We start from the raw sequence: 21,937 nt of genomic DNA, 5'->3' as shown, positions 1-21,937 counted from the left end.
AATTTCCCTTCAGACTTTGTCTGGCATATAGAATATTAATGAAACATTTTCGACTATGTTCTTCGCCTGAGCAAATACTAAATCCAACTTGGAAAAGTTGAAAAGTATGCAACAGACTGCGATAGTTCATCCTCATATTCTATACATGCACTCTATTCCTTCGAGATAATCAAAGCTCTTGAGGTCGACTGATTAGATCGTTCCAGGTGGACAGGAACACAAGATATACTATATTTCATACCCTGCATTCTTAGTAAAGGGAAGCTTGGCAACTGACAAAGGAAGGCAACTCTGAGCTAGCTTGGAATTCGAACCCGTCTCCAAGTCTTATACAACTGCATATGGAGGAATATTACGTACCTTTGGACTATATTCCCTCGAAAAGTTCAATGCGTTTGTGGTTGAATGTTTATTTCAGGTTGTCAGGAAGACAAAAGAAAGCAACTCCGAGCTCATAAGGTATATGTTCCCTGGGACAGGAGGAGGAGCTGAGTCGATTAAGCCAAAAGATCTGAAATTGAAAATAATATTTTCGTATATCAAACACAGAACGAGTTTATCGATTACTTTCGATATTTCTTTCATTAGCTTCGATAAATATCGATTTTGAGCTGGTCACACCAGACTTATAGGGATCGCACTACAAGTTAAGTTAAGAGAAGCTAATTGAAGAGTATTTTGAGTAAATAGAGTATTTCTTATTCGCATTTGAATTTCACAGTTGGATTTAACAGTTTGAGGCTGCGGTTTGAGCGACATTTTCTCTGTGCTTCCAGTTCGTCGTATCGTTCTTTTCGCTGCTTTTCTTCCGCCCTCTCAACTTCTCGCGCTCGCTTCTCGCTGCTCTCTCTCTCTCTCTCTCTTTCTCTCTCTCAGCCTCTCTCTCTCTTTGTATTGTATTGCCGTCATGCCATTCGGTATCTTCCCAACTTTGTTAAATCAGCCATGAAAACGGATTGTCGTCTGTATTCCACTCGGTCTCCCTCTCCCTCTCCCTCTCCCTCTCTCTTTGTCTCCCCCTCCCTCTCCATCGCTGTGGCTGTCTACTCATTTGACTTGGGCGCTGACTGAATGACTGCCTGCTGGACAGACAGCGGGACGTGACCTGCTGCCATGTCTAAAAGCTTTCAATAATAATGGCAGAGAGCCTGCCACAGCCCGAGCTGCTGCTGCTGCTGCTTATTAACATTGCGTGTGTGTGCGCGTGTGTGTGTGTGTGTGTGTGTGTGTGTCCTGTGCGTCTTGGGGATTATGTCTCGACATAGTAACCCTCCCCCTTTCTGCCGCCCAACCCCTGCAGCTGCTTGTGAGCGTCTCGTCTCACGACTTTTCCGCCTCGTCTCGGCGTTAACTTCAACACCTGTCCAGCTCCAGCTCCAGCTCCAGCTCCAGCTCCAGCTCCAGCACCAGCCACAGCTGACTTGTCTGTCACATGCAGAAACCTTCCACCTCCCTAACACCCTTTGAACTCCTCTAACTTCCACCCTTCTCCTCCCCCCACGAAGGGCAACCCGCTAGACACATGCTAATGGTAAATGGTTGTGTTGGCGACAGTCAGAGACAGAGTAACAACTTCACATACACCTACACACACACACAAACACGCACACACACACACACACCTACACACATTCGCAGTCTGTTGTGCTTTTGTCTTAGGCTGCGTTTTGTGTTAATATTTACATAATTGTGGTTAAAAGTAGCTTTTAAGATGTTTTTAACTGGCAAATGGTAAAAAGCATTTCACACACACGCACACACCTGGCCACCCCTTACCGCCCCGCGCCTACATCCATTTGGCCCTGTGCTTTGCCTTTGCCATTTGCCAGTTTTGTGCTTTTGTTTCTATTTTGTGCTGCATTTAATGGCAACAACAACAACAACAACAACTGACAAATGTGTTTGATGGCATTTTATTGCGAACCCCCCAAATGCCATCCATATCCCGCACCCTATGACCCCGCCCACATTCAGCCCCTTTTATGGTTTGACATTTTAATAAAGATGCGTGGGCTCTGCTGAAGGGGCGAAGGGGAGGGGGGCGGTTGGTTGGCTGTTGGTAACAGCAAAAATAGCAGCAATTTCAGGCATTTAGTTAGTTTTCGCCTGCACACACACACACACACACACACACACACACGCACACGAGCTTGGCGAATTGTTGAAAAATATTTTTGGCTAACCTCAAAACATTTCATTTTGGAATTTTTTATGCGTTATACCCCTTGTGAATGCATGCCAAGACCAGGGTATATTAGTGCACAGCAAACTTTAAATATACCCTATATAAAAATTGTAATAATTTTTGTATTTTTGCTCGAGTTGGGAAACAGTTGGATTATTTCGGATAAGAACGAAGAACGATACGAGGGTATCTTTCAGCTGGGCATATTTTATGAACAGACAGAACCAGGCACAGCTCCAGTCCCAAGCCCAAGCCGTAGCTCTTGTCAAAGGAAACTAAAAGAAAGAACTGCTGGCAAAGAACATAATTTGCAGCTAAGCGATAATTTCAGCCAATCGATAAATATCGATTTCGGTTTTTAGAGACGAAATGCTTGATTTATCGCAATACGAAAGCACGTTTTGCTATTTCAAATAACTTTCTTTTGGTTCTTCAGCCGAAAATTAAATAACTTATCGATTTGCTGGTCTAGTTTTAAGTGCACAAATAAACAGAAAAGTTATTCAAGAACGCAATTTTATAAAATGTAATTTATATAATATAGGGTATCTGCCAGTCGTGCAGGCAGTTTTTGTGCTTGAATTTGTTGTGCATTGGCTGTTTTGTGAATTTGTTGCAACAATTTTGTCGGTCCTCAAAAATATTGAGCTGCAAAGAGTTGTTGCCACTAAAGCCCTGCCCCCTTCTGTGGCTTGCAGCCCCGCGGCAGCCCCCTTCTGGCTGAGGCTTGTTTAGTTAGCTCTTGAGGTTCAGCTCGTGCTACCAAATCGTTTACTCCGTGTGTGTGTGTGTGTGTGTGTGTGTGTGTGCAGCTCTTTATGCTGCAACAAGAGCTGCTGCTGCTGTAGCCGCAGCCGCAAAACTTTAACTTTCAGCAACTTGTTTCGTCCATTCGAACGCGTCTGCCCTACATTGCCACGCCCCCGCGACCTGGCCCCTAATGCCTTTTGCATATAGATTGACAAGACGCCGGGCAGCGGGGCCGGTTAGCGGGGTTTTGAGGTTACGATGAAGAAGCCGCATAAGGCAAAATTGTGGCAAGCCAAAAGCTCAAAGAGCGCAAACGCTGCACTGATAAAAACTAGACTTTGCGTGTTGAGGGGCGAGTGATGAGAAGGGGGCACGCAAAGGGGGCAAGCAATATTCAAATGGCAGTTGAGCAAAGGACATGATATCGAGGATAAACGGACACCTGATAACTTGTTGGGCATTCGCCCAAATGGGCTGGTTTAATTGCCAGTGCGAAATGAATTGAAAATGGGTTGAAAAATATCTGCCTCTATAATGACATTGGAATAATAACTAAACAAGTAGGAATGTCCGACTAGGAGATACCCAGCATCCAGACCATGCCAGACTAGGGTATACCCTAGCGCAGAGGGAAATCAACAAGGGCTTAAGTCGGAAATGAACGACTAGGATATACCCTGCACCTGCCTCTCACAAGGGCTTGAGCTAGCATTGAGAGAACTATCCAAGAAAAAGTGCTTTAGTCGGGAGTGTCTGACTAGCGAATACTCTGCATTTGACTCTCACTAAGGCATGAGCTAGCATTCATAGAAGTATACAAGTTCCCTAGACTAGGAAATTCCCTAGGCACTCGTTGACCTTACTTACCTTAAATAAAATAAATAATTCTCTTCGCTGACTTTGAAATTATCTTAAGCGCATGTAACAATTAACCAAGGCCTTATACCTGCAGTCATACCAAGAATTGAGAAACATTGCGATAGCTGCAGAATGTAAGATACTTCATCTTTATATACTATTCTAAAAGCTAATTGTCAAATTTGGGGACTGTAGCTCTTGAAACCATAGGGTTATGTTAAAAAAACAGAATTTCGATATCGATTTTTATCGATTACTTGAAATTGGGCAAGTTATCGATTATCGGAAACAAACACGTACAGCGCGGGCACCGGAAGGACTTATTGTTGAACATTTTAACTCTCATGTACATGACTAGTTCGACTCGCCTTTGATGCTGATCAAGAATATATATGTATATACTTTTTGGGATCGGAAATGTTTCCTTCTGCCTCTTACATACTTTTGCACCATAGATTCTATATATATCCGTTTTACCCATTTTTATTTACTTCAGGTTATAATTAAGCACATTTCTAGCCGTGGTTGAACCGTCGTCTTTACGTTTGCTTGTTCGAAGCTCCAAGTTCTTAAGAAATTCCTCAACTTTCTAACTATTTATGCATTCTTAATGGCAAAAATCGCTCGAGAAATAAGTTTTTGCCTGGTGAAGTTTAGAGCCTGTTTACGAGCTGCCTTAGTTTCCTCACTTTGCTACAAATTCTTTATAAATCGGCTCTTAGATTGATCCAAATCGAGTTGCCTTACAGCTAGTTGTCGAATTACAAATTGCGAGTCAAACAATTTCAACCCGTGCCTAGACTGTCAAATTGTTGAGCTGGCAGCTAGCAAAGCAAATCAATTAAGAGCTGAAGAACCAGAGAAAGCTTAAACAGGGAGAAAGAGAGAGAGAGAGTGACATTGAGAGAGAGCGAGACAAACGATGGATTTCATGAGGAGACTCTCCTGGCTGCTGTTGATTTTTACGCTTTTTCTGCTGCTGTTCGGTAAGAAGATTTTCTAGGAATTGAGCTAAGCCCCCTTCTCATTCCACATCCCAACCAAGCAGCGCTGATCGGCGGCAAGGAGGAGGGCCAGCCGAAGTCGGAGTTGACTCGCCACAGGCGTGAGGGGCCAGGTAAGTGCGCGATCCTGGCGAGTAAACCTTCCAATTCCCTCAATTCCCTTTCAGCCCTCAAGTCGCACGTGAGCAAGCGGCAAGGCGTTGTCTTGGGCGAGCAAGATGCGGCAGCCCTGGACGATGATGGCGACGACATGGAGTGGGATGTGGAGCAGAAGCATCACATCAGCATTCAGACGACCAATGTGGATGAGGAGGAGCGCAAGGAGCGGGAGAAGGATCGCGAGGTCAAGCAGGCGCTCATGCAGATGATGAAGCTCACCGAGAATAAAGTTGGTAAGTGAACCACTCCCCCTCTCAACCTACCGGCAACCATACGCCCATGGCTGAGCAACTGTTCCACAGCAAACAGACATCAAAAACGCTTCGATAATGTGCCCGGCCTGGACTTTAGGCGTGAATTCGCCAGCGACGAGGCCAATCCCTACATCTAACCAGAACGCACCTTGAACCCCTTTACAGTTCAGGACCGAGATGCAAGAACTTTGCTTATATAAATATATATATATATATATCTATCTATGTGCTATATAAATAATGCTGTAAATAACTTAGTTCAGAATTTTTGAATAATTTCAAGGTTTTCCTAGGATACACAGCTCGAAATATTTATTCCTGCAGTGGGTTGTCCCTTCAGGCAATCTTTATACTCTGCAGTCATTTAAGCCGACATATATATATTCTTGATCTTGTTAAGTCGAGTCGTTATAGCCATGTTCCACTGTCAGTCCCTCCATCTATGCGAGCTAGTGTCTCGGCTTTCGTCTTGAATCTTTGCATAGGATCGATTTTCTTTTGCAGGCAGGACATATGTTAGTCGAAACTGATCGGATCGGAGTACTATATCTGTGCCATGGGAACAATGAGTCGAAAAGTGGGTGCTTGTATGGAAAACCTATTTGCTTATCAAGATATTCTGCTCAGAACCGACATCAACTGGCAGACTTCCTGAAGCCCAGAAAATATCAGAATGTTCGAACCAAAGTAGTTACCAGAAGGTTCTTCAAAATCAGTTTTGTTGGGGAAAGAAAAGTCGCTGAAGCAACTGCGCTTTGTTTATGTTTGCCACGACAGCCTGGCTTTGGAATCGAGTGTCTCGCCGTCTCGACTAGAGGACGCTTCTGAGCTTCAGCTTAAGAAAAGCCTATCAAATGGCTTCTATCGAAAAAATCGCTGTATCTGATGCATGTCGAGCATTTGCATTTGCTTGGCTATTCGCTTTTAACAGATCCAGTTATACATTTAAGGTTATCTCTTTGTAAGTTTTCAAGCATTTACCTACTTTAAGCCTTAAGCTCAGCAAGAACCAAGCTTTTGGCTTTAAAGGAATCTATTTGGCACATTTAACGGCAACTTATTTTGCCCGCTGCCTTCACATGGAATATTCCTTTGCTATCTAGATTTTCGGCTTAGACCATTAATTTTGTAATTTTCTTGTTGTGGAGGCGTGTCAATGTTGAAGTTTCATTTCGTTTCCGTTTCCGTTTTCTTTTCACATTTATTCAGATGCTTAATTATAATGTCATTTGAGTGTCAGCAAAGCGCAAAGGTAGACACGACTCTAGATACCCTGTAGACATGAGGTATAAGCAAAATATAGCTTCAAGTGGGGAAATTCTCATTGGAGTAGAACTTATTGGGGAAGAACCTCATTGGGAGACACCTCATTGGAGTAAGGCTCATTAGGGCACTCTTCATTGGAGAAGTTCTCATTGGAAGAGTTCTCATTGGATGAGACCTCATTAGAGGAGAACTTATTGAAGGAGAACTCATTGGGAGATATATTATTGCAATATTTATTATTGGAGGAGACCTCATTAGAGGAGACCTCATTGGAAGAGACCTTATTTGTGGAAAACTCATTAAAGGAAAACTCATTAGAGAACACATTGGAAGTAAGCTCATGGGTATAGTTCCAATCGGAAGAGTTCTCATTGCAGGAGACCCCATTAGAGGAAAACTCATTAGAGTACTCATTAGAATATATCTAATTCGATGATAGCTTATTAGAAGATATCTAATTGGAGGATAACTCATTAGAGGAGAACTCATTAGAAGATAGAGACTCCATTGGAACTCTGTGGAGAGGAGTTAGCAAAAGTTGATAAGCTTGTCGTATGCTCTAAACAGATTTGATCTGTTAGCTGGGGTATATCTCATATTACAGGGTATATTTTCATTGTGCGCGTTCACTGTGTATTTAAATTCGAAAGCTGCATACTTTGAGGCGCTGCTGAACTTTAATGCGCCTCTTATTGATCAGCATTTGGCGACTGTGCTCGGGGCGAACGGGCAGCTGAGTGTGGAGCTCAGTCGGCAATTTATGGCAATTACAAGCGATTAAAGAGTTGAGCGCGAGGCAAGAAGAAGCAGAACAAAAAATAAAAAAAAAAAAACAGCATGGAAAATGAAAACTTTGCTGGAGCCGCCGTAGACAGAAATGCGCAACGAAATGGAGCTGAGCGAGAGACAGCTGTAGATTGGGTATCGGCTGGGTGGTTGCGGCAGGGGCAGGGGCAGGGGCAGGGGGGGTTGGGGGGCAGCGGCTGGCGCGATAAATGTAATCAAATTTAATTTCGACAAATTGCTTTTGAATTACGCGACCTTCGACGTTTGGCGCCGGCGACGCGGCGTCCGAAACACAGTTGGAAAATTGTTGTTAAAATAATAATAACTTGTGTGCGAGTGTGTGTGTGTGTGTGTGTGTGTGTGTGTCGGCCTGAGTACAATTGCCACAATAACAACAGCAATTTGCGCTTGAAATGATGAAAACAAAGTGACGACGACGACGACGAACTTTGCTGCACACCACGGCGTATACGTAATAATAAAAATTATGATTCATTCGCAAACGCACAGGCAGAAAGAGAAGGCGATAAAGGGTGGTGTGTGTGCGTGTGTGAGGGGGGGGGGGGGGGCAGACAGACAAGGGCAAGGGTTGGGTACTGATTGGCCATTTTGGCTTAAATGCAAAAATTAATTTGATTGAACCTCGCGCTGAAAGTTTTCAGTTTTTCGTTTTTTGTTTTTCGCCATTTTCTGTTTTCAGTTTTTCATTGCAAAGTTTAAGTAAATAATTATTTTTGGGCTGAATGCTCTAATTATTTAGCCGCACAATTTGCAAATGGAAATTGAATTGTTTAAAGAACACACAGGACACGCAGGACATGGCCAGGCTTGTTTAAATTTGCAAATAATGATTAACTGACAAACTCTGAACAAGGTTTAACATCCAATCGGTTTTTAGAAATATCTGGATGTACGTACTTTTTCACCTATTTTCCACAATTGCGTGCGGAATAAGCCAAAAGCTTATTTGAGCATTTATTGAAGTCACAAAAGGTAGAGCTTATACTTCTGGCTGTGCAGTGATAATCAGTCAATCTGTCAGTCAATCGCTCAATCCGTCACTCAATCAGTCAGACAATCAGTTATGCACTCAGACAATTAGCCACTCTATCAGTCTTTGAATCAGTGAGTCAATCCGTCAATGAGTTTATCAATCAGTCAATCTGTATGTTAACCAGTGAGTCAATCAGACAATCAATCAGTCAGGCAATCAGCACTTAGACAATTAGCCACTCTATCAGTCTTTGAATCAGTCAGTAAGTCAATCAATGAGTTTATCAATAAGTCAGTCAGCTAGTCAATCAATCAGGCAATCAGTCAGTCGATTCGTCAATCTGTTACTCGATTAGAAAGTTTATCTGTCAGACATTCAGACACAGCCAGCCTCGTTACCAATTAGTCAATCCATCAATTAGTCTATCAGTAGGTCAGTCAGTCAGTTTGTCAGTCGGTCAATCAGTCAGTCACTCTGTCAGTCAGTCATTAAGTCAATCAGTCTGTTAGTCAGACAACCAGTCAATCAATCACTCGATCAGTCACTCAATCAAGTCAGTCAGTCAATCAATAAGTCAGTCAGTCAATCAATTAGCCTGCTAGCCTGGGCAAATATATATAGATACGATTTTTACTTACGTACTCTGTTAAACATTTATTTAGTTCATCAATCAGCTCACAGAAGGGCTCTGAGCTGTGAATTTGGCCTGTGGCACATTATCTGAAATAAACAGAGAAAAAAAAATAGAAGCAGTTGCACAGAGTTTAATCAACGAGCCCGTCAAAGAGCTTTGTTAATTGCTTTATTCACATTGCGGCTCTTCTATGCGATTCTCACGGTCTCTAGCTAATCTCTTGCTACATTTGACTGCACTTCATAATTAGCTTTCGGTTTGTAATTCTCCAAACTAAAGCCCAAATACGAAAATTAAAAAAAAAAAATAAAAACAATGAGAAGTCTGCTAATTCGCTGGGACAGACCAAATATTGTGTTTGCTGTCATTCTCCCTCTCTCTCTCCCCTCACTCTCGCGCACTCTCTCTGCTGTCGTATTTGAAATGTGTTTTTTGGTGATACCCTGCACCCATTAGGTATGTGTATAAATCGGGTATACCGCGTTACAGGCAGGACATAAGGTATTATATTCTTGATAGTCTGGCCACTAGCCTATCGTAACCCAGAGACTGTAAGCTCTGAGGCTGGGAAATTTGGTGTGTCATTTAATCTATGGCATTTTAGGATATCTATGCGTCGCGCAAACTAGTTCCTTTGTTTTTTTTTTTTTTCCGGTGCATATTTTTTAGGTAATTTCCATGCAAACAATTGCTTGATCCCCTTTTGGCCGCTGCCGCTGCCGCTGCCGCTGCGCCGCTGCGTTGCTGCGGGCATCATCAACTGACAATTTTACGGCCAGCCACAACTGCCCCCCCCCCCCCCCCCCTCCCCCTTTTGGCGCCCACTCCATCCCTCTCTCTCTCTCTCTCTCTCGGCTGGCTGCGCATTTACATTTTGACAACTGGCAAAATGCAAGTGCGGAGCAAAAGGAGCAAAAAAAAAAAAGTCAAACTAATCTAACAACTGCTAACAATAAGAGCTGCCCCTCTCCCATGGCCGCCCCTCTGTCTATGTCTACCAATGCCACGCCCGCAGCGCGTCCAGCAAGCAAAACGCCCCCAAAAAAAAATGGCCGTAGGGCAGCGCTTAGAGCTAGAACACGCGAGCGCCCCCTCTCGGCCAAGCCGGGAGGCAAAAGCTTTGTCCAACAAAGCATTTGGCAGTGTGTGTGTGCAAGTGTGTGTGTGTGTGTGCGAATACGTTGACAATTTGCGTTTGTCAGTTGTTGTTTTAATTAGAAAACTTTTTTACCAAACAACAGCAGCAACAAAAACAACAACAAATGCGAAAACTCAAAAACGATTTTGAGCACCACAAAAGTTAGATACCCAACCCCTTCCCCGTCTCTCCAGCCCAGCCAACGGCCAGCGCAGCTACTACCCCCCCCCCCCCCCCCCCCCCCCCTCAGGCCCTGCATTTGTTGTATTTGTATTATTTGCATTTTCTATTTGATTTTGTTGTTTATATGTATGTTTGCAGCTCTTTCCCCCCGCGCTACGCCCTGCTCGTGCTTTGGTTCTTGTTCTTGTTGTTGCTGTAGGCAAATGAATAATGAATTTCGAATTTCTGTTCATTTCGTTTCGCTTTGAAATTCTCATTTCATTTCATTTAATATATAATTTTTTTTTTTTTTTTTGGCGAGCTGCGTTTAGTTTGCATTAACGCAATAAGCATAATAGGAGCGCGAGAGCGAGTGAGCGAGCGAGTGAGCGGACGAGTGCGAGAGCGAGACAGAGCTACCATTGCCCAAAAGATAAGAGCTTGGGCTTTGCCAAAGATGTGCTCAAGATAAATATGCACAAGTGCACAGGCACATATAAAGAATCCTTGGAAAAAAAAAGAAGAAGAATAAAAAAAAAAAAATAATAGAAAAACAAAAAGAGAATCAAAAAGAGAAAGAGTGCAGGAGCGTGTGTAAAGCCAGCAGAAACAGTTGGAAATACACACACACACAAACATGCACATGCATGTGCGCATGTAAGCGAATGTATATGTATGCATGCATATAAAAGCTGGTAGAAAGCGATTTTTATGTTTATTTTGCAAAATTAAATCCAACGTTTTAGTTTTATGGGGTGAAATTTGCTTTGTTTGCAAAATAATATACCACATACTACACTATACATACATATACATATATAATATATATATACATATATATATGTATCTATATGTATATATGTACATGCCATATCAACCGACGGCAGACCGAGGGCAACTGGCAGAGGAAAGGCAAAAAAAAAAAAAACTGAGCCGATACTGAAATACCCTTTCCGTGTGTTAGCGTACGCACGAACTGTTCTACCAATGCAACTTCGCGAAGTGTAAATTGATATTTTGGTATAATTTTTTTTATTTCATTTTTATTTTTTTGTTAAATTATTTGTCATGTTTATATTTTTGAAATTTTAATGGAATCTATTTAACAGAAATTTGTTTACGAGCGCCAACAAAAGTTCGATTTAGGCGACTCTAATGCAAATGTATATAGAACTTTTTAACTAATCGAAATTTTAAAGGGATCTATTAAATGCGTTTTCTTTTGTCGAGTGTCAAAAAAAGTTCGAACTCTTCCACTAATACAGCTGCAAGGGGTGTGAATTGATATTTTTGAATAATTTTTTTTTTTTTATTGAATTTGTTGTCTGTCCTTTGTTCTCTCTATGAGACATTTTGAAGGCATCTATAATCTTCTTCCAGCAGAAATTTTTGAGGGAAATGTCTTTAAAAGGCTGTAAAAAATAGGTTCGAGCAAATTTTTGCAATGCTTAAAGCATAGTTTTCGAGCTGAGCGAAAAGTTTCTGAGAAGTGCAAAAGATGCTTGCAGAAGAATATATTCAAAATTATTCTACAGCTAAATTTGAAACGTTCGATTCCGTGGGCTGCTGATTTTTCAGGTGTTTGTCAGTGCTTATCGCAGTGCGTTGCATGCTGGATGTGCCAGCGGCTCGACCCGTTGCTTGGAATAGGGGCTAAAGCGTGCAGCAAACAAATAAAAACGCAACACCCAGCGCGACACACACACGCACACACATGCAGCGAGTGTGCGTGTGCGTGTGTGTGTGTGTGTGTGGAGTTGGCATTGCGGTTTGTTGTCAATCTCGTTAGAAAGGAATCCTTTCGTAATCCTTGTGCTTCAGCTGCAGCTTTGCGTTATTTTCGTTACTTTGCCCTCAAGCATACCCACCACCCACCCCCTCTTTGCAATAGCAACCCCCCTCTCCAACCAAACCCCACGCCCTCTACTTCACTCTGTCAGCTCATGCGTTTTGCTGCTTAATCCGGCGGCACTATCAAGATGGAAGATGGAAGATGGAACTGAATGAAACTGGAACTGCGACTAGCTGAAGTTTTGGATTGGGCGTGCTCTGCCTAACCTCCCCCCTAACCACCGCCCATCGCACTCCACCCATGACTTGCCTCGTTTTCAATTTCAGGCCCTGTGTCCAAAACCAAATCCCACATAAGAAATTGTTTTTTTCCACTTATCTCCGTCCGGCGTTTTCTCATCCGTTTCATCCGTGGATTTGCGGCCATAATAATTACCAGCATTTACTTATCCTATTCGACTAGTTAACCGCTTGCTTAAAAATGTTAAAACAAATCTGGGTCATTTATCTTGGCTCTGCCTTCTGATTTTCCGTACAGTGGGCGTTGAATTTGGGTCTATGTAGGGCTCTGTGCTCTACCCTAAATATGATTGATGGCACCTGTCGCGTTACGTAATCGCTGCCATGTGCACATGCTTATGAGCCCGTCAACCAACAGACCCCGTTTCCCGTTTCCCGTTTTCCGTTTCCCCAAACTTAGCCCCTGTCCCAGTCCCCGGTTACGACCTCTGCACACATTTCACATTTTTACAGGTGTGTCGAGTGTATTAACACTTTGTTGCCCTGACACGTTGCATGTAGAGCACGACAGCGAGTTTGTTAAGGGCTGCTTGGGGGTTGGTTGTGGTAGTGGGGGGCGGTTAGACATGTTACGTGATTTAGATAATTATCAACATATTTTGTATGACATTATCAAAGCCTGACGGCAACTTGCGAGTGCTGAAAACGGCACGTTAAGCAGCGTGTAAGTAAATAAGCTGTCAACACACACAAAACATGCGCTCTTCTATGCGCTTCTCAGCTACTCACAAAATGCGGCACATTGGTTTATTTAATAAATGTGTAAGAAAGTTTCATTTGTTACATTTCCCATAATTTTAAAGAGCAATACTGAAATAAAGTCATTCGATATTTACGCACAGGTCAAACCTTACGAATAATCAGTAAACATGCACTCTTCTCTGCGCTTCTCAGCAACTCAATCTGTGCCTAGTGGGCGGCACATTGGTTTATTTTCAAAAGTTTCATTTTTTACTTTTCTAAAAACTTAAAGCACAACTCTGGAATAAAATCCTTTTACCTTACAAAACTGGAAAACTGACCTGGAGTTGAATATGAAAGATTGTAGGACAATGGCTCAAAGCTTATGTGCAACTTGAACATTTTTGAGTGCATTTATGTTGGATGCCAGGACATGAGCAAAGTGCTCTACCTGAATTATTTATAAGCGGATTATAGGCCTCGTCTTCGTCCTCGCCCTCGCCCTCGCCCTCTCTCTCTCTCTCTTTTTGACTTTAAGCGCATAAAAACTCCTATTGGAAATAGATCTTAAAGATATATATTTATGCCAAATGCTTTAAGATGAAAGTTGGAAGAGCCAAAGAGAAGTTGAAAAATATTTGAGGCACAGTTCAAAGGGGCCCAAGGATGAGCGCGACAGGACAACAAACAGAACGCCGCGATGGAACGCATATTTACGCATTAATCAATGAGGCATACAGGGACATTTGGCAAAGGAAACCAGCGAATACGAATGCTAAGCATTGAATGATTGGAATGGGCTGAGGCTGGGGCTGGGTCTGATATCCAGGATACGGCTAAGGCTGGCAGCCTGGCAAACAGGTAGCCAGGCGTTTTGGCCTTGGCCCGTTCATCTGGAAATCGAGTGCGGTTTCTGCCACTAGACATAAAAAACAAGCGCAAACATGGAACGCAGGAGATGCGATCCAAGGCAAGGCAAGGCAAGTGGCATCAAAGCATTGTTGACAGGACGCTGTGCGGAGAAGAAGGTGGAGGCTGTTGTGCGAGGCGCGTGGCGCCGCAGGACATGCGCCATAATGATATGAGTCACTGACTCCGCAGACTCCGCTCCAGAGTCGAGTCGACCCTGACGAGGGTGCATAATAATCGCGTCTCGCGTCGGCGTTGACGTCCATAAACCAAATCAATTCGCTCTGTGCCCGCGCATTACACAATTTCCCCCTTCTCCACTATATCACTATATGGATTTCTGTTTTTTTTTTTTTTTCTTATTTTTTTCTGCCTATTTCAGCAAATTGTGCGCCTCGAGGGGGCAGAGCTGCTGCTATTTACAATGCTACATGTATATTGACAGGCGTATAAATAAATTATTAGCAAAATAAATGTTTGGTCGTTTAGCTTTGGGCCACGGACTGCGCGCTGCGGGCCCAAGCTCGTCCGCTCAAGGCTCACGGTCGCGCAGCTGCAGCGCCATCTAGCGTGCAGAGCTCAAAACAAATGAGCTTGCAATAGATTGGACAACATTCGCCTATTAAACATTTCACTCACATACGATCAACCACTCGACTAACCACTCGAAACAGTCATGTTAAAGTCGTTCTGCAAGCTAAGAGTCGATTCGGAGTCCTTAAGTCCCTGCTCGGGCGCCATGCACAACCTTCGTATATCTTCACCTACGTACATATTTGTTAACATTCACATACATTTAATCAAAGATAATGAGCAATTCGAAAGAGTCTCTTTGAGATCACGCTAAGGTCGTTGGATGAACATCTTGTCTAAGTCCGAAAGTCCCTGCTCAGGCGCCACGAACAAGCTACGTATAACGTTAAACTCAAATTACAGAAACCTACGTACCTTATCGGTAATATTCTTTTATGTTCAATCAAATACGATCAACCATTCGAAACAGTCTGTTTGAGAGCATGTTAGAGTCGTTGTGAAAGTTAAGAGTCAATTCGGAGTCCGAAAGCCCCTGCTCGGGCGCGAATCAGAAGCTTCTTTTATCTCCTAGAAACCTACGTACCTATTTGGTAATACTTTGAGTTAAATACGATCGACGACTCAAAGACTCATTCGAGTTTGAGAGCATGAATAGTCGTTGGATGAAGGTCTAGTCGAAGTCCGAAAGGCCCTACCTCGCATATTAAGTCCAAGTCTAGGAACTAGCGTGCCTATTCGTTAACATTCAGCTAAGTTTTATCAAAAACGATCATCAACTTAAAAAGTCTTTTTGAATGCTTGTGTAAGTCGTCTAGCTAAAAAATTAGCACATATTGTCCGTTTGTATAAGACCCGAATCTACAGACCACCTTATTATTGGTTTAGATGAAAGACTACAGACTTTTACTCGATTTATGGATGTCTAGCCATATTTCAGGATAAGTCACTTTTTAATAAATGATCCGAATGATATTTCACATGAAGAGAGACCTATCGATTGTATAATTGGAGTTTTATATGGGATAAGATGCATTCTCATGAATCTCTAGAAGTTCGAACGGAGTAAAGCCAAAAAAGTTCCAGCTCCCTGGACGAGCTCTATCTGGCAAACATATTGGTAAGCATTTAGATATAATAGCCTGGCCCTGTTTTGGCTCCGTACAGTTCGCCATCCGCATTAGACGAGCACAGTTGAATGCTATTAATATTATAACAAATGCACGTTTTAATATTTAAATTTGAATAGCATGTAAAATGCAGGAAAATGTGCGAAACAAAGCTGGCATTTGCTTGAACAGGACCATGGTCATGATGATGTGGGCATCAGGCTGGGGTCGGCTTGTGGACGGATTGCATATTTAAGAAACAATTTTTGGCAAACTGATGCATATCACATGAAGTTGATGATGAAGCTGCCGCTTCTACTCAATTTGCATGTGCCGCATAACAATGCGACCAGAAGCTGTAGCTCTAGCCAAACTCGGAGTCCAGGACAAGCGCTAAACGAAGTTTGTGTCACGGACGGCGGCACGGCGTTACGGAGAGATGAACTGAACTGGTTTGGTGGTTGACTGAATGAATGACTGAGAGAGCGAGCCAGTTGCTGGAAACTTGACGACAAAAGTTTTTAACCGAATTAGCATCTTGCCAGACAGTTTCCGCTCGACAGATATCTGGGGTATTCCCACACCTCAGACACCAGCTTCGGCTCGTTCCCCAGCTAGAGTCTCCGATGCCAAACAATTTCCATATGCATTGCTATTGTCACTGGCTTCATTCTGTGGCCATTTGTTTGTTGTTTTAATTAGAAAACTTGCCAATTGCCGACTGCCGGAATTAATGAATTTGTCTCCACTCACATCGTCTCGAATTGTATGTGGAACAGTGGGGCCTGGGCCTGGGCCTGGGCCTGGGCCTGGGCCTGGGCCTGGGGCCATAAAAATGCGCCCGACCAGCAAATTGGCAACGATTTTTGGATTTATATGCGCATTGGCTGTCGCGCGTGCCAAATGCCACAATCCATTTCCGGCTCAAGACAATTTTATGGCCAGGCCGGCATCCATATGCGATTACATAGCTATAGCTGCTGCAACCGAATGCGACCTCCTTAAGACCTCTGCAATGGGTCTGCAATTTATGTTGATTTGCGTGTCGCGACTTGGCAGCTTCCCCGTTTAATTGCATGTTTCAAGTGCGAGACAAGGGCCATCTTTTATTTGGGCTGGACCATAATTAATGAGACCATCATAAATCTAACGGCAAGCGAGCTTCTCGTTAAGCTCCAGTTCTTAGTTAGTTCACACGCTGCGGCCAGTCGGGCATATTGGTTAGCCAAAACCGGTTGCCACACTTGCATTAGTCAAATTAATTCTGGGCAAAGTCCCAGCTCAAGCGACAAGTAAATTGCTCTGCTTGCTCGCCATGTTTATGCCGCTAATCGGGTGCTTTGCAAAAGTCCCTGCTCGGGCGCCAAGTAAAGATCCCTGCTTGTTGGCCATTTAAATGCCCTTGCATATCATGTTTAAGATCTTTGCAAAGAAAAGATTCCGGCCTGATCGACATGTGATCCCTGTGAGCCCTGCTCGGGCGCAATCTGAAAGTCCCTGCTCGGTCGCGATCTGAAAGTCCCTGCTCGGTCGCGATCTGAAAGTCCCTGCTCGGGCGCCAAGTGAAGATCCCTGCTTGTGCGTATTGTGCGTAAAAGACCGACGCCAAGTAAAGATCGCGGCTCTATCGTAATATGATGATCCCTGCTTACGTTCTATTGGATCCCTGCTCGGGCGCGATCTGAAAGTTTCTGCTCGGGCGTCATGCGGAAATCCCTGCACGGACGTCTAGTAAAAATCCCTGCTCGGACGCCTTTAAACATTAACATTTTCAAGTTCTGTACCAATTCAAGATCTCTTCCCAAGCGCCATGTAATGATCCGTGATTCGATCCTATGTGAAAGTCCCTGCTCGGACGCCAGGAGATGTTCACATCAATTTGTACACTCAGTGAATAATTTTGTGCGCAGCTTGTCAAGACGTATGTGAATGTCAGATTTGAGTGAGGGTATTGTGCAGTCAGCTAGACTTAAACGCAACGTCCTGCCAACTACAATGTCCCGGACGCGTCAAAAGGGTCAGTCTCGGTTTTGGCGGAGTAATGAGCATTGTTGTTGTTGGCCGTTCTGCTGCAGCTATTCTTGTTCACGTTTTTTGTTTTTTTTTTTTGTCATCGCATGCTTACGCGGCGTCAAACACTTTCACTTTTAATTACCGAGAGCAGAGAGCACAGTAAATTAATGTGTGCTGTCATGTTTGCCGGGCACAAACAACAACAGCAACAACAATAACAACAACAAGAGTGAATGTGGAAGTGGCACAAAAGAATGCTGCGTACTTGGCGCAAATGACAAATGTTGGTCACTCACTTAAACATATTAACTGGAGAGGGCCACACAAGTGGCAGTTTATTAAGTTTACGAACCGAACCCAAATGCTTTTGCAGAGCGGCGACACTTTATTAAAATCAAACTTAATGTGCAAGCAAATTAATTTCCTTGACCAAGTAAACATTTAATCTGCCCTCTCTACTGGAGAGACAGCTGTCGGAGAGAAGAAAAGGACACGAAGGAGCGACAAGCTGGTTACCTATTGTGCCGAGTTATATTTGTGATTATGGCAAGTGCTTGTATTATTTTAATAAAGCAAAAATTCCAGTGTGACATTTCACCTAAACTCGCCTTTTTTGTTCCATGTTGGGTTCGGAATTTCACTTTGGGTCGACTTGATGAGGGTCAGTCGTGGGACGTGTTTGGTTAGGTTTTCGTTTTCTTTTTTTTTAGCTCCGTTTAATGCAGCTAAGCTTTTGACGTCTTTAAGGAAAGAAATGGCAATAGCTGAGGCAAAAGCAAAACCATTTCATTAAAAACTTCCAGGCTATTAAGCAAAACTTTGTGCAGCATTTGCCAAACTGTGTGATAAGTATCTGAACAAAATGCAAAGCTGCCAAAGGACGAGGACGACGACAACGACGATGACGACTCGCAGGACGACTCGCAGGACGACAGCTGATGAAAATCGTGCGCGCTCTACAACAAATCACAATTTTCCGCCGCAAATTGCTGTCGGGTAAAAGAAGTTCAAACATTTTTGGCCAGCGCATAGCCTGTAAGGACAGGGGCGGGGCAGCTGGAAACAACAATTGAATTGCAGTTGCTATCGTGCCGTGCCTGGCGTGACAAGAGCCCAAGAAGTGCCAGCTCAGCCCCTCAGCTGAGGGTGAGCAAGCACCCGGACTGGGTGGAATAACCAAAACCGCGTCAAATGCGTGCTCCAAGCAGAACGACAAACCAAATGCCAAGCAGCTGGATCTGTGCCAAAGCCAACAATAAATCCGCAAAAATACAAATGAAAACAAGCGTTCGGGAATTCGGGCATTCAATGAGATGCACATGAGACTTACTAGGGATTGATTACGCGTCATCTTCACGGGCCTGACTGGCCCACCCGTCCGGTCCGGCCTGCCAAAGACCAAGCTCAAGGATGGTTATTGCTAAAAACCCATTCCCTCATCTTGATTAGGAAGAAAAGAAGAAGTAGGCATTTATTACGTAACGTGCCACGACAAAACCCAAGACATATTATTTTATATAGTTCAATCCCATTTATTCGATTCGAACCGCCGACCTTTCGCTTGCCAGGAGAGCAGACCTTATGAGGCTCATCTACTTAGATCTACTGGGAAGAGAACACTAATTACTGCTAAGATCCATTCAGATTTTATTTCAGCTTGTTTATTTTTGAAGCTTAAACAAACTGGATTTGAGCCGCCGACCTTTCGCTTGCCCGTCCGATTCTCATGTATTTTGATCTACTTTCCCCCCCACCTTGAATTTTAAATAGACAAAATCCTATTCAATGTCAGCTGCCTAGACCTCAACCTTAAGGCTCTGTATATATATATATATATATATATATATATATATATATATGTATATAGTTTTGGCTTGATTTGAAAATGTTGAATTAGGCTTCGATAAGCTCAATAATCCATGCAGAGAACAATATATTTCCTAATGCATCAAGGCGCAGAGGTAAGCTCTCAGCAATTCGAAATCCTTGACACCCTTTGACTGCCTTCTCTCAGCTGATGCGACATAAGCCTTGATCTATTAAATATTTTATCCCTGAAAGAATAGGCGATGAGTCTTTAATTTCTTGAGCAGCACTCGAAAATGTTTTAATCTTCAGGCAGTGGGTCTCGTCAATGGGCTTACATTTACCGGTACGGCTGTCGGTAGGGCTGTCGGTAGGGCTATTTTGTTGACTGAATGAAGTCGGTTGCGTCTTTGGGCTATTTGTGTTTGTTCTATGAATTTAATGGCAATTTGCAGAAGCCACCGGAGCGTCGCTTGGCTAATGTAGCACATGATTTATAATATTTCCAATGACAGCAGCGAGCCCTTCTGCCGGGCCCTGCCCCTCTGACACACGGCACCCCATCAAACCGAAAGGGATTTTCTGCGTTATTTTCTGGTTTTCTTGTTTGTTTTCTTTTTTTTTTTTTTCGGAGCAAAAGTTTTTCCTTTGGTTGGCCTCGTTTTGCCTTCGTTTCTGCCAGTAAATATATGCTAAATAGGCTTTTTGACATTCTACCTGTCTGGCTGGCCTCCAACACCCGGCCAGCCCACCTGCCCACCTGCCTGTGTGTGTGTGGCATATCCAGTTACATTTCATTAAATTTTATTTTTACGTGCCGTCTGCTCGCCTCTCTGCCTGCCCGCCCCCATCCAGCTCGCCCACGTCTTTCGGCCTGTGTGCGTGTCCTTAAGCGGAAACTTCGACAGGAAACACCTGATTCGTAAAATATTGAAAAAGTTTCTTTTTTTTTTTCGCTTCACATTGCGGCTGAGATCTTTTGGCCTCGACTGTTTTCGGCAGCTGGAGACTGTTGTCTGTCTGTTTTCGCAATGCGCTACTTAAATTGGGCATACTGAAAATTGACTTCCGTTTGCCAAGTGAGCTTAGAGCTAAGCTCAACGAGCTGGCCTAAGCTCAGCTATGCAGAGCTTTAAAGCTTTTACCTTATGAACTTTAAGCCTTACAGCTCAGCCTTAAGCCATACAAGGCCTCAAAGCTGGCTTGTCAGACTTAAAGCTTTACTTTAGCTGTAAAGCTCACGGAAACACACAAGTTTTAAGCCTTTTAATCTTAGAAGACAATTTTCCCATAGCTTATAAGTAGACCTAGCCCTGGCTAGCTTTTAGTTTCGTTGCCTGTACTAGAGCCAAGCTATTAAGTTAAAGCTTTAAATTTACTATGACTTAAAGCTTTTCCTATTCTTTAACTTATTGTGGTTGATAATTCAAAGTTTCTTAGAGGTAGGCCTAGTCAGCAAAGACTTTTTAGGCCATGGCTACAAGTAGATTTGTTTGAAAGCTCTGAGCCAAAGCTTTGGCCTTAAGCTTGTTTTAAAAGCTGCTTAAAAGCTATTCACACTAATCCCAAGAAAGTAGCCGAAAGCTCAATGAAGCTTGCCAGACGTGTCTTAAAAGCTTCTTGAATTCCCTAGTTCGACTTCAAGTGGGACTGGCCGAAAGCTCTTAGTTCCAGACGCTGCGCCAGCTGTTCGCATTAACCAAATGTTGGCATGAAGCGCCACTGACAGCGACCCGGACGCAATACCCTCAGCTGTCGTCCCCCCTCCCTCCTAGATCCACACCCTCCGCCGCATCAATGTTCTATACGTAGGCAACCTTCGTTGTGGCTCCGGTTATTTACATTTTGAATGCGTGTTTTTCTTTTGCATGTCAAGTTGTTGTTGTTGTTGTTGATATTTTGAGCCGATATGAAATTATTGCAAAATAAATGCAAATTGAATTTCTCATGCATAATTTGTTTAGAAGTTTTACAACAACCAAAAAACACACAGACAAGTCCCTGGACCGCTCTGAACTTTGATGTATTTCTTTTTTTATATTTTTTGTTTTTTTTTTGTTTTTTCGCTCTTTACGCAAGTTTATAGAAGTGTGCCTTGAATTTTAATGCGGTCGCCAAATGATGCGTCCGTAATCGAATGAAAATGAAAGTAAGCGGAAGACAATAAGAAGGAAATACCTGGATCAGCGGCTTAACACGTTCTCAGGGAAGTTTCCAAAAAAAAAAAAAAAAAAAAGTTGGAAAAAGCTCGCACTGGTTCGAGTCTCTGTCATTTTAGCTGGAGGCTAATTGAACAAGACATTAGGGTAAAGTAACTTTCCGAACTACTTAACATGCTATTAGGGAAGTTCTTTAGAAGACCAAAATGTGTATCATTTGAGCAGAGAGTGTATATAAAGGAATACCTTGAGGGACAATATGTTGAGGAATTCCTTACTCTCAAGCAATATCTTGCAGAATTCCTTAATCTAGAGAAACATCTTAGTACAAAGGAATACCTTGCCGAAAACTTCTATAGCTGGAGGAATTGGTTAATGTAAAGGCATATCGTATATGAAGTATGGGTTCAAAACAAGGAAGAAACTACAAGCAAGAGGTAAGCTAGGA

General features: G+C 43.1%; 1 protein-coding gene and 1 long non-coding RNA gene across 4 annotated transcripts in view; one reads left to right on the top strand and one right to left on the bottom strand.

The window, feature by feature from the left end:
• Nucleotides 1-21,937, bottom strand: part of LOC138911008 (uncharacterized) — a 220,360-nt gene that overhangs the window by 70,174 nt on the left and 128,249 nt on the right. For all 3 annotated transcript variants that reach the window (XR_011416291.1, XR_011416289.1, XR_011416290.1), the window contains exons 6-7: nt 8,895-8,976; nt 361-511 (exon numbers count right to left, since the gene is read on the bottom strand). This is a non-coding gene — a long non-coding RNA (uncharacterized lncRNA). The remainder of the gene's footprint in view (nt 1-360; nt 512-8,894; nt 8,977-21,937) is intronic.
• LOC6634620 (uncharacterized) lies at nt 4,579-5,467 on the top strand. The gene is made up of 4 exons (XM_002058069.4): nt 4,579-4,779; nt 4,842-4,910; nt 4,965-5,189; nt 5,259-5,467. Exons 1-4 carry the CDS (start codon nt 4,716-4,718, stop codon nt 5,345-5,347), a joined length of 447 nt encoding a protein of 148 aa, XP_002058105.1. The 5' UTR covers nt 4,579-4,715; the 3' UTR covers nt 5,348-5,467.

Source organism: Drosophila virilis, chromosome X, assembly GCF_030788295.1.
Source record: "Drosophila virilis strain 15010-1051.87 chromosome X, Dvir_AGI_RSII-ME, whole genome shotgun sequence".
In the NCBI taxonomy this organism is placed as follows: domain Eukaryota; kingdom Metazoa; phylum Arthropoda; class Insecta; order Diptera; family Drosophilidae; genus Drosophila; species Drosophila virilis.
This window is presented reverse-complemented; position numbering and strand designations above follow the sequence as displayed.